A 12,026-nucleotide genomic window follows, 5' to 3' on the forward strand; every position below is an offset into this window, starting at 1 on the left:
TTTGAAAGCTTGTACCAATTTTATATGTAAATCTCTCGCAATTCAGTTTTATTTTATATATACTGCAAAGAGAAATATTGAATAAAAGCAGAATGAATGAATGATCACAACATTATAATAGTGTATTTAAGTAACTTTCAACTTTTTTCAAAACAAAAATAACTGAAATATAAAATATAACAATATTTTTATAATATTATTCTAAAAAAAAAAACTTCAGCTAGGGACCTATTATTCGGAAGGCATATGACTGATACGGTAAAACAACTATCCAATCCAATCAGTTTTGCCATTTGTTTCGTTCCTTAACACAATTACACAATTAACTTTAGTTGTCTTCTTTAAAATCCGCATTAGCATTGCGTACATTTCTTCAATATTAACTATACTATAGGGTAATTAATGATTGATATTAGGGCCTATATTAATCGTATATTTTACATTTTGTAATTTGTTATTAATTAATATTGTGTACAAAGACAAGACAATAAAATATGCCATCTCGAAAACCATATGGCATTAAATGGTCTTTATTATGATTTAGGTTATAGTTGTTGTTGTTTTTGTTAATTAATATTGCTATTTGCTGTCGTCATTCGGCCAAGCAGTTAAGACTGCCCGTCACGTATACCTAACTATGTCGAGTCATGGATAATAACACTCCAAATATCCAGTTTCCTTTACTGACATCAGATGCAAGTCAGAATCAGGACTGTAAAAGCTTTTACAGGTAGGCCAATGTCTTTTGTTTTATGTAATTTGTTTTACTTGACTTACAAGTAAGTTAAAAATTGTAGACAGAATACAATTTGAGAATTCGAAGTTTCATTTGATCATTTTCAAGATTTTAGAAAACGATCAAATAGATCGAAATGTCGAATTCCCAAAATCTTGAAAATAATCAAATAGTCGACCGTACCGAAACGTCGAAATCTCAAAAACATGTTCTGTCTTTTTATTTACTTTCGTATAGTTTTATCTGAAATAATTCAGCGGTAGACGTGCGTTTGATTAAAAAACAAAAAACGTGTTATAGATTATAACTAAGTTGGGATTCGTTTGGATTATGGTTGGATTATTTTTTACATTAAATCAAGTGTTTTTTAGAATGAGCCTGCAGAGTAAGATCAGTCGGGGTTTATTTCGGATGCCTACTGAACTCACAAGTCGGATGCACTTAATGTTGAATGACAAGAACAAGTTTCAATATTACATTTTAACACCACCCGGTTCTTGGTACTGTATTTAGATATCTTCGTATCATAGGACTATTCGGTACGGTAATACGGGATCATGTTTTTATTTTATGTCTTCAGGCAATGTGGCTAAGGATTACCAATAATAAATGAATCACTGTCCTATCAGATAGGTGATAATCCCTCTGATACAGGGCTATTTTGTGAACCAGTTCACCGAGGTAACCCCCTACTCTTCTCGGGTAATGAATTGGGTTCTTTAAAGTGCACACATCTGTGTACACTGGACCTAGGAGGGGCGAGTCAGCCTCGAACCCTTGCCGATGTTGTTGGCTCTTTAGGTACGGTAAACGACGCCCCTGCCGTAACCGCTCGGCCATTTGACTCCCTGAGTATGTATTTCACATGTATCATCAATAGACCTTAACCTAATCCATAACCTAATCTTCCATGATACCGGCATCACATGTGATACACGTAGGTCCTGTATTACCGAATATTCCTATGTTACTGGGCAGTTATTGCCGTTATGTGGAGATACAGCACTAAGAATCTGGTATTTTAACACAATCAATCAATCAATTAATCAGATTTATATAGCGCCAGTATCCATAATAATGTTCAAAGGCGCTTGACAAAGCTAAGCAGGAAATGCCTCTGTGTAAAAATGGGTTTTTAGTCGTGTTTTGAAAGTGTTGATGTTTTCAGATGTCTTTATGTCGATTGGCAGTTTATTCCACAAAATGGGTGCTGCACAGGAAATGCACGATGGCCATATGTCTGAACACTATAATAATAATATATAGAAAATGTACACATTTAGGGACAATCCTGTGTTTTGACCCGAAAGTGGTGTAAACTCAATAATGGATTGTACTGTAATTCGTGTTTAAAACCTAATACATTCCCTTAAGAGATATATCCACGTTATCATTGATAAAGGCGGCGAATCCATGGCCAAATATGGGTTAAGTTTATTAATTCAATTTTCAATGTTTAGTTAATATAATGCTCACAGAAGAGTTTAGTTAATGCTCTCCACCTCCCTCACTTTATTAAAAAATCATGAATCCGCCACAGATTTTTAAATAAGTTATTATGGCCTATTGTACGGTACCATCAAGGTAAAATAAATAAATTATTTTCCTTGTTAGAGGGTTTGTCATTATGCCATAATTACATGCATTATAAATGGAATTTGATGTTTTACTTTAATGAGCACAATACGGAACTGAATATATTAATTACGAATTTAACTATTATATACATATATAATTGGTGTATTGAAGGTCACTGAAAACCCAGATATAAAGCAATTTCCACATTTAATCTAAGCATTGCTTGTGTGTAGCCTATTGGCACATAGTCAAGTTTAAAGTTCTAGCTTAGGTGAGTTTTTAAGCAGTGTTATTTGTATAGAGTCTTTCTGTTGTTATTCTGATTGTTATCACATTTGTAGGCTTATAATATTTGTTAGTCCTGCATACGTTAAAATGTTAAAATAAGTTTGATTTGTAATTTCTACGAGTAGAAATTAGTTCTAAAACTTTTGAAATATACCGTATATACTTGTTTTATTTTTAAATATTTCTATTTTTAAATAAAAGTATTATAAAATATTATTATCTACTATCATATACAATCTTAATTTAAAGTATTTCATTGATCAGGTTTTCCATTCTTTGTTATAACCTTTACTGTCTCTATATCTTGTATATAAAATATTAGGCATATATGTATTTTTTTTTTAAAGATATGTTATAGAATCTCTATTTTTTGTACTGTAGTGGTATTGGTTAATCATCGGACATGGAGAGCGTCAACGATAGCGTTTCAAACGCGTCAGACGATTCCGGTGACGTCTATTATGCATATGAAGTTGCCTATTTGTTATCGGTAATCGTAATAGCGACTATTGGAAACAGTATTGTTCTTATTATTTATTCAAAGAAAAGTCACAGGCAGTCCAACGCAGCACTTTATATCATCAACTTAGCAATAGGTATGTATGTTCGTTTATATTTTTATTTAGAATTGGGAGACAGGCAAAACAAACGAATATTTGTTTAGCTCAACAAACTTACGAAGTATGATTTTTTATAACTAGCTTTACGTCAGGCAGTTGGTCAGTAATTGGTCAGATGTTATTGTATTTTGATATGTAGGCCTATACATTTACATTTCAACTGATAAAAAGAGAGTTTTTGTACGTTTTGGGCAAAATTTGAAGAAAAAAAAGAATAATAATAGGCCTATATAATATAATTTGGATAGGCTTTTATACAAAAACTTCTTCTAATCTCCTACATTATCAACCAGGATACGCTAATGAAACTAATAAATATCATATAAATATTGATATTTTTACAGGTTGTTAGTTTGCTGTTAGTGTCGGGGGATTTTCCCGTATATTCCCGGTTTATATACTAATATAATCTGTATAATTATTTATTGGGCTGTTTGAGGCTCATTCAAAGTCACTAGGGTTTACCCGTAGACAATTTAATGTTAATATTAATAATGTTTTAATAGCTGCGGGGTGGCTGTATTCCATGTGCCGGCGACTAACTCCTATTAATACTAATGTTTTTAACAGGTGATTTGTTTGCTGTTGGAGTGGCGATATTCCATGTGACAGAGTTTTACCCGTCGACCTGGCCGATCCTGTGGAGGCACAATATACAATGTATTCTTCACCGTTGCTGCCGATATACCGCATTTAACGTCACAGTTTTCACCATGGTTGCCGTAGCAATTGATCGGTATTTTGCAGTTTGTCGACCAATCAAATTTAAGTCAATCTGTACGCTTAAGCGAACCAAACGAATCATTTTGATGATGTGGATCTCGGCTATCATCTGCTCAATATTTGAATCGTTCCATGGCAAGGTATGTAATTTTTAATTTTCACTCCAAGTGGACGATCATATTAGAAAACTCGACCGACTATTACATGCTTTATATTTCTGAGCGTAATGATTAAACTACACTAAATAACCTTCTTAACAATTTGTAGATTTTATAATTAGACCTTAAGTCACTTTTGCCAAAAAGAAAGTGAACACAAATGATGATATAGCTTAAAAAAAAACCCCCAAAACATGTTGCCATCGATAGAGAAGCAATATAGGATCGTAACACCAACACCAACATCATCAGCAACAACATTAAACATCAACGTTGTAATTATTTAAATGTTTTTATCTGTTCTGTTTCAGGTCAAATACGACCCCAGCTCCGATTCTGACTACTCTGACGAACAATTCGCTTGTAAATTCCCTGCACCTTTTGGTGAATGGTTCCGTTACGTCAAACTTACTTACGTTAACGGTCTGCTGTTCTATATACCGGTTACAGTAACATTTGTCCTCTACATAAAGATAATTCTAGTTGTATGGAAAAGAAGATATGGTATTGCCAAGCATTCAACCTCGCGAGATTCTAACGCTCACATACGTACTACGCGCACACTCTTCATCGTGTTTATCGCGTACGTCAGCTGCTACGTATGGTTTGCCACATACAAAATTGTATTATTGTTTGACAAAAAGAGCTTAACAGCTCTACTTAAGAGCTTAGGGAATATGATACCATTTATTAACTCTTGTCTAAATCCATTCATTTATTCGTTCACTAGTTCTACATTCCGTAAATACGCTGTAGAACTATTTTGTAACAAGTGTAATAGTAGTAGTGATCAGCCCAGAAAGACTGTCTCTACAATAGCAATATCCATTAGTGATGTCGATACTCGTGGTCGGCCTACAGTATCAGGGGAAACAAATAGCTCGACATTAAATTCATCTTCAAGCAATTGTGATGATATGCCCATTTAAGAAATTTGAAATTGTATAAGTTACAGTTCAATCCTTGAACCACCATTGTAGCATTATTATTTACCACATTTTACAACTTATCATGATTTTTGTGTGAATATAAATAAGCCATTTCTATTCATTTTCAATAGTTTCAAAATATTGATGACGTCACATCAGCTTGATTAAAATCTTCAGTTATCTCCCATGTTGACCGATTACCTATTTCTAAACATGTATTTGTTTATTTTATTTATTTCTTATACTTAATAGTATTATTTAAACATGGAATAACTATTAACTATTTTAATTCGGTTTCCAATACATGTACGCCCACATAAATATTAATCTCAATTTTCTAAATCATAATTCATATCCAATACATTACCGATGTATTGTTTTATAGTAGGCCTATAGTGTTTTGTATCTTTTGTCTGATAATTCTCAGATGTTGGTACAGTATATATGCATTTTACAAACGGAGTAACATTTATTATAGTACAGTAATTGCATTATCTGCAATACCATGTGTCTTTTCACCGAATCGCGTAAATGTATTTTAATTATATGTAATGATAGCAAATTCCAACCAATAGTATCTGTAAAAATACTGCAGGTTTCGCGTCATAGAGGTATATATAATATGTATTAATGATAATAATATTGGTAATTCAAGTTTGTGTCAGTGGCACACTTCAAGTTGTGAAGGTGCGTCCATAACATGTACATATCAAGTTAGACTAGGTTCTAGCCCGTAATTTGTAAAGATAAGTATTTTTGCACAAATGGCGTTTCATACGTATAATAGAATACTCACAATTCAGACAAAAATCGAAACGACTAACATAAAAGAGTACAATAAACAGACTTGGGGAAAGTCTAATATCAAGTAAACACAAAAATATCAAAATAATACATCAGTTCAGTTCAGTTTTTACTCAAAAATACAAAGACAAACATAACATAGAAAAAGCACAAGATAACAATATTAATAGAATGAGCCGAGGAATAACCCAAGAAAGTTTAAAAGAAAACTTATTTCCATTGGGGTCCTGAGACATAAAAATAACACTGATAATTGCACTTAAAGCTTAAGCGACATTTCTACTAATATTATATCTTTGATTAAAACTTTAACTTTGACCAGTTTTTAACTTGCTGAAAACAAGTATGACATTCGTCGTACGCACTAATAATCTGGAAGAGAGACCCAGTAGGCCTAGTGTACCTCTGAACGTATACGTAAGGATGCGCGTCTGAACGCTTGCGTCAGCATTGATACGACGATGAACCGGTATGCGTTATGTTCAGCTATCACGTCTGAACGCATCTTTGGTGAAATGTCATAATACGACACACAAAAAATAATATAATGACTAAGATATTGAATTTATAATTGAATAAGGTCACATTCATTGTTTTCTAATGGTTAATATAAATTAAAGACAATAGTACACAATAGTAATTATAGTAATTAAAAATAAACACAAATAAAGTAATTATTATACTGTAGTAATTATTTCTTTTTATAAAATTGGGATCTGCATTTATTCTTGGATATGTGTATTGTCAAGGGATTCCATTGACTAGAATTAATGAGCAACACAAAATTAATCCCTTGTTGATGTTTTTTGTAACAATAATTGTTTTTGTTATGCTTTGTGTTACCCATCAGTTGTCCCCTTCTTTGTCCGGTCCCTGTTGACTTACGTCACAGTGTGTTGTCTCTTTGTGGCCTTGCCACTCTGATTGCCTAAACGACCAACCCCTCTTTCAAAAACTACTTAGCCTTTAAAAATCGACCCACCGTAAATATTTCACGACAAACATTAGCTAAAGATGACACGGTACTGCTAATTATTATCGTGTTTAAACAATTTGGAACGTTTAAGCTGCACTGCATCCCGATTCTACACCAGTAACTAAGCAAATGCGTAAGCATGATTGAAGAAATTGGTGAGTAGGCCTACAATATGTTTTGAAAGGACTAGTTTGTGGTCCAATTTTATTTATTTTCTACACATAGATTATTTTAGGCTTCGAACTTTTTTAATGGGTTTCTTTTATTTTGTTGTCGTTTTTAAGGATTATTATTATTTATATAAAAAATGATATGCCTACGTCAACTCTAGTTTTAAATTTTACGTAAGATGTTTTTGTCGAAACGTTTTAATGTAAATTTGTAACCGTGGTTTATTTGCAGTTCTAGCATATACTTGAGAAGAACCTAAATTTAAGAAAAAAAACACGTTGAATTTCCACGTTGTACAGAACCGAGAATACAATTTAATATTGAGCATTTTTGCTAAATAATAATTCTTAATTATGAAAAAAAAAATTATTGAAAAAAGATGTTTTGTTATTTATTCACATAGGCCTAATGGTTATCCACTTTGACCAAAAATTGGATCGAAAACTACTAATTTATTTACCTGAAAAAATCTGTAATCTAACGAAAAAAAAAGTCAAATTGACTGCCATCCAATGGGGTTTTGGTTGAATTTTACCATTTATCATCAAGTGATTTTTTTTTCTTTTTTTTCTTTCTAAGTTATTAAAACAACAAAATAACTTATTCAGAGTCTGATATAATTAATCTTCATTTTTCATGTTTTTGGGGGACAATACATCTTTACTTGCTCGAATCTTTCGAATTGTCCTAATTACTATTGTAACATGTTTTACTATGTTAATGTTACTATACTGAAACATATGCGTGCTGCGACTGGCTTTTAGGCTTTCGTAATAAATATATCATATTTTGTTGGTGATCTATCTGAGCTTCCGTAAAAGGTTTCCCCTTATGCCTATATTCCTATGTTTTATGAGTTAAAATGATTGATGCGACGAATAAGAGCATGGTCCCACACGCGCTGTTTCTACATTCCAGAAGTTCACGAAGCCAACAAAAACCGCCATGGAGAAAAGAACAACGGGTCCGTCAGGTTAATATTTCGTTAGTTTCTTAAATACTGTAGTTTTTAAAATATTACTTTCGTATAATAATATTATAATGCAATGGATATTCTCTTAAGAATACAGGAATATATTAACATGTAGGATCAAACAGGTGAGAATTTTATGAATTGTTTATGTTTGTAACATCGTTTAGGTCTAATACAAGCGGTATTGCCGTACTTTTTCACACAGTCTGTAAATCAAATTACGATAGCTAAAGATTAGGAACAACACTACATAGTTTTTTACCGACATGGTTTAAACTTATAGCTAGATTTATACGTTATTAAATCTAGTTATAAGTACGGTACGTCTGCTTCTTTAAGCAATGTGGTTTAGTAATGACGTTGTCTGTCTTTCTTATACAACAACTAAGATTGACTGTCAGTATTTTTGTCTGTTTATTTTCAATCCATCCTGTAGTTCGAAACGCCTTTGGAGCATAAAACTCTAAGAACAATTGTTACTGTACTTGATCAATCTTTTATTTAAATTTCGAACAACGTGAGTGAATCGTCATGGTTGATTCAAGTTTGTCAACGCCTCTTTGAACTTGAACCATACAAGTAACCTGTTTACTTGGGGGAACCTTCTGGACATAAACTGTTGATTCAGACAATGTTACTAAATCCATTATCTAATAAACGCATTGTTGCGTTGTTAGACTACTCGGAGTAGTACGCCGCGTGTCATCATCGTGACCAGGCGATTTACTAAGCTAAGAAGAAGGGGATAAATATGATACTAACTCGTTGGCAAGGTAGGAAGGGTTAACTTGATCAATAGGAGTAAGGCAATATAACTTAAGATTATAAACATTTAATTTAAAGAATGTTCCGATTCCACTCAGCTGTTAAGCAGAATTCTAAATGTCGTTGTCATAGGCCTATACTGACTTAAAAAGGTTGGACATTAAAAAAATGTGACTTAAACATGGAGAAGATAATTCATCCATTGTTGAAATACTGTATACCTAATATAAAATCAAAATATAATTCTATATCTATATCAACTGATATGCCTGAAAAAGACACCGATGCTAGGCCTGATTTGTTAATGAATTAATGGCTCAGAAGGACAAAAATATACAGATCGTGAAGGGACCTCAGGCTTATGCCTTGGCATTCATAATAGCAACCATGATCAGTGAAGCACTTCAGCTTTTAACAGCACTTTTTGTTAATACTTGTTATACCTCTGTAATCCCATTGTTAAAGTCTGTCACTGTTTAGTAAATCAAGGTATTTATATTGTAATGGTGCATTTGCATACTTTAAACGATTGTATTATTGAAGATTTTACTGTTTACTGAATATTTTAATATGTAATGCCGTAGCCTATCTTTTGATATCTTCATGATCTCTGTATATTCATTGTAATTTTTTAAAGAACCTACCAAACCTTTCCAAGATTTAGATTGTTATTTTACAAATAAACAATAGTAATTAAGGTTTTTGGTAGACCTACATACCTCTCTAAAAAGAAATATGTTGAGAACGTCTCGACGTTTCCGTTGTTATGCTACAATAACAGTCTTCTAAATTAAAGTTATTAAACAAATAGGCCTAACAAATCTTACTTCACTGGTGTTTATTCGTCGTAATAAACCACCTTTAAAACACCTTTAACAGTTATAATAACCTAACAGTAATTAGTAGGCCTAATTTAGTGATGATACTAGACCAGAAAAGTCCACTCGGACCATTTTAGGCCTACTTAATTGACTGTGTGACGTGTATGTCGGCCAGTAATTGAAAATTGTAATCACTTAGTTAATGAGAGAAATTCGTTTTAAAAGCTTTACAACATTTATTATCATAATTGAAATCAAGCTAATATCTTAAAGCGTGTAGGTAAGTTATATTATACAGCAGGTATTATATCATCAAAATAAAAAACATGTGAATTGTAATAATCACGTATTGGTTTTAATTTTAATTATTTACTATCCATTTTTTCATAGATACCACAGGCCCTGTTTTCAGGAAAAATTACACTTGTAGAATGACGTCACAGTCTTCCAGTACATTACAAGATAAATATGATCTAGTACCCAGTATAAACCGTAAGCATCGTGCGTATTTAAACCACACAGAACGACTGGATCACCTACACCACGTTAGCAACAAAAATAGAGATCGTGCCAATTTTACTAATAAATTGGAAAACTTCCGTCTACAAAACACGAACAAACAAATAGACTGCAATGAACTCCATCAAATGAGGGCGCTATTGAAGTTTAAAAATGATTTAAAATTTAATTTGGTGGATATTGCTAAAACCAAACGACGATTGAATGGGAGTGAGACAGCATTTGAGCGTCATTTAAGAGACGGATCAAATGAACCAGTTTTTCTGATGGAATATAATCGACTTCGACAAAAAGAGCACGAACTTCAATGTTTAAAAGATCGTTTGGAAGCACCTAATTCACAAATTTTAGTAAAGCGTGTCATAGATGAACTTAAGAATATAGAATTACGTAGCAATATGGCGTCAGGAGAATTTCGAACAGGAAAGTTTAACCTTCTGCCACCCATATCTAGTAAAGATGATGATGTTACAAATTCCACTACTGACAACAATCATGAAAATACAAATCAGCCGGCAATATCGTCCCAGAACTTAACTCCTACTTTATATCAATCAGATCGATCGAAAGAAATTGAAGCAAATGAAAGTAAAAGAAAAAAATACAAAGATTCCGATGAGGTTATTATGACTGAGAGCATTAAAAGTCAGAAAATTAAAAAATCAAGGGTACGCATGCGCAATAGTACAATCAAGGGAAAACGACATTCAAAGGCTAATTTTTTCCCGCGTTTAAAACAATCAGGTAATCACGAGGGAAACATTCAAAATTGGTCGTGTGGTACTGTTCAAACTAATGAAAGAGAACGAAGAGAGAAAGAAACAGAGGAAAGGCTTACGGACTTAAAAGAAAAAACCAAATATGACATCGACAAAAGACGAAGTTCAACTATGTTAGGAATTATTGAACCACGGGATTCCCTAAAGACGTTGAAATGTTTCGAAACATTTACAAAGTTACATTTAAAAAACTCTGGTGCTAGCATTGTTGAAAGGAGCAAACCAGAAATTAACATAAAGGGTAAAAAAAAGAGAGAAACTCGAAGGCGATCGTCTGATATTTGTAAATTACCACCACTTAATTTGAACACAAATCTTGTTCGAGAACTTAAGTATCAGAGAATAAGACATAAGAAAGAATCAGAAGGGTTGCCAAAGCTGCCGTGACAGATGATATTAATGTTATTAGCTGAAATGAATGGTTGAATTGTAAACACTTATGAATAATAAATACCATTGCCACAAAGTAAAACTACACGATAAAAGCCAAAGCAAATTGCTGCTATATGCAGTCACAAATTTGTCTGCGATCAGACAACCATCACTCTATATTTTTATCTTATTGGAAGAATTTAAAAATATATTTAAAGAAAATCAGTGAACTAGAGTACCGTATGGGGGAAGGTGGATTTGTTTAAAAGGCGGATAAATATTTTTCATACATGCGCCATCAACGATATACATTTTGTCTATAATCAATTTCACCGAAGCAATGTGCGCCCTCATACATGCACAACCGGAATTTTAGGAGGAATGAAAAGTATTGTAGAAGACGTTTATATATTTATTGTTTATACAGTATATGATTCGCTTTCTTCAATACAATATAATATTAAAGCTTGCACATATACTTATTATCAAATATTAATTATCTTAATATCTTTTGTATCTAATTTTCATGTAATGATATTGACCAAATATTATCTTTTATATTAATTTAGAAAACATTGTGAAGACAATTATTTTATAATATGTTGTATTATTTATTTTATTTAGTACATCCTCTGCGAAAGAAGTAAATAAATGTTTAATTCAACAACATATTTTGTAAACCAACTATTATTGTTTATTTCTATGACCAAATATGAATTTGCCACTGTGTAATTTGTATAATATATTATGGCAAGCCATGCGTGGAAAACACCGTGATCTACAAAAACGGGTGTCAAAGTATCATTTATCAAGT

At 32.4% G+C, this 12,026-nt stretch overlaps 2 protein-coding genes across 3 annotated transcripts; both read left to right on the forward strand.

Annotated features, from left to right (window-relative positions):
• Positions 1 to 693: 693 nt before the first annotated feature.
• On the forward strand, positions 694 to 5,731 carry LOC144835585 (growth hormone secretagogue receptor type 1-like). Its single transcript, XM_078690666.1, has 5 exons — positions 694 to 730; positions 2,984 to 3,198; positions 3,793 to 4,085; positions 4,415 to 4,607; positions 5,688 to 5,731. The coding sequence occupies exons 2-5, from the start codon at positions 3,006 to 3,008 to the stop codon at positions 5,729 to 5,731; spliced, it is 723 nt and encodes a 240-aa protein (XP_078546792.1). The 5' UTR covers positions 694 to 730; positions 2,984 to 3,005.
• Positions 5,732 to 7,937: 2,206 nt separating this feature from the next.
• Positions 7,938 to 11,857, forward strand: LOC144836141 (uncharacterized). Of its 2 annotated transcripts, none has more exons than XM_078691345.1 (2): positions 7,938 to 8,081; positions 9,933 to 11,857. In XM_078691345.1, exon 2 carries the CDS (start codon positions 9,974 to 9,976, stop codon positions 11,225 to 11,227), a length of 1,254 nt encoding a protein of 417 aa, XP_078547471.1. In that variant the 5' UTR covers positions 7,938 to 8,081; positions 9,933 to 9,973; the 3' UTR covers positions 11,228 to 11,857. The 2 variants fall into 2 exon arrangements, with proteins under 2 accessions (XP_078547471.1, XP_078547470.1); XM_078691344.1 differs by lacking the exon at positions 7,938 to 8,081 and adding an exon at positions 8,420 to 8,729.
• The last annotated feature ends 169 nt before the right edge of the window (positions 11,858 to 12,026 follow it).

Source organism: Antedon bifida, chromosome 2, assembly GCF_963402885.1.
Source record: "Antedon bifida chromosome 2, ecAntBifi1.1, whole genome shotgun sequence".
Classification (NCBI taxonomy): Eukaryota; Metazoa; Echinodermata; class Crinoidea; order Comatulida; family Antedonidae; genus Antedon; species Antedon bifida.

What these genes read in the sequence shown, in the direction of transcription:
- LOC144835585 (XM_078690666.1), top strand. Translation starts at nt 3,006, where the DNA reads ATGGAGAGCGTCAACGATAGCGTTTCAAACGCGTCAGACGATTCCGGT. An exon ending in TTGAATCGTTCCATGGCAAG is followed by an intron (nt 4,086 to 4,414) that starts GTATGTAATTTT and finishes GTTCTGTTTCAG; the next exon opens with GTCAAATACGACCCCAGCTC. An exon ending in TGTATGGAAAAGAAGATATG is followed by an intron (nt 4,608 to 5,687) that starts GTATTGCCAAGC and finishes TGGTAATTCAAG; the next exon opens with TTTGTGTCAGTGGCACACTT.
- LOC144836141 (XM_078691344.1), top strand. Translation starts at nt 8,708, where the DNA reads ATGATACTAACTCGTTGGCAAG. An exon ending in GATACTAACTCGTTGGCAAG is followed by an intron (nt 8,730 to 9,932) that starts GTAGGAAGGGTT and finishes ATTTTTTCATAG; the next exon opens with ATACCACAGGCCCTGTTTTC.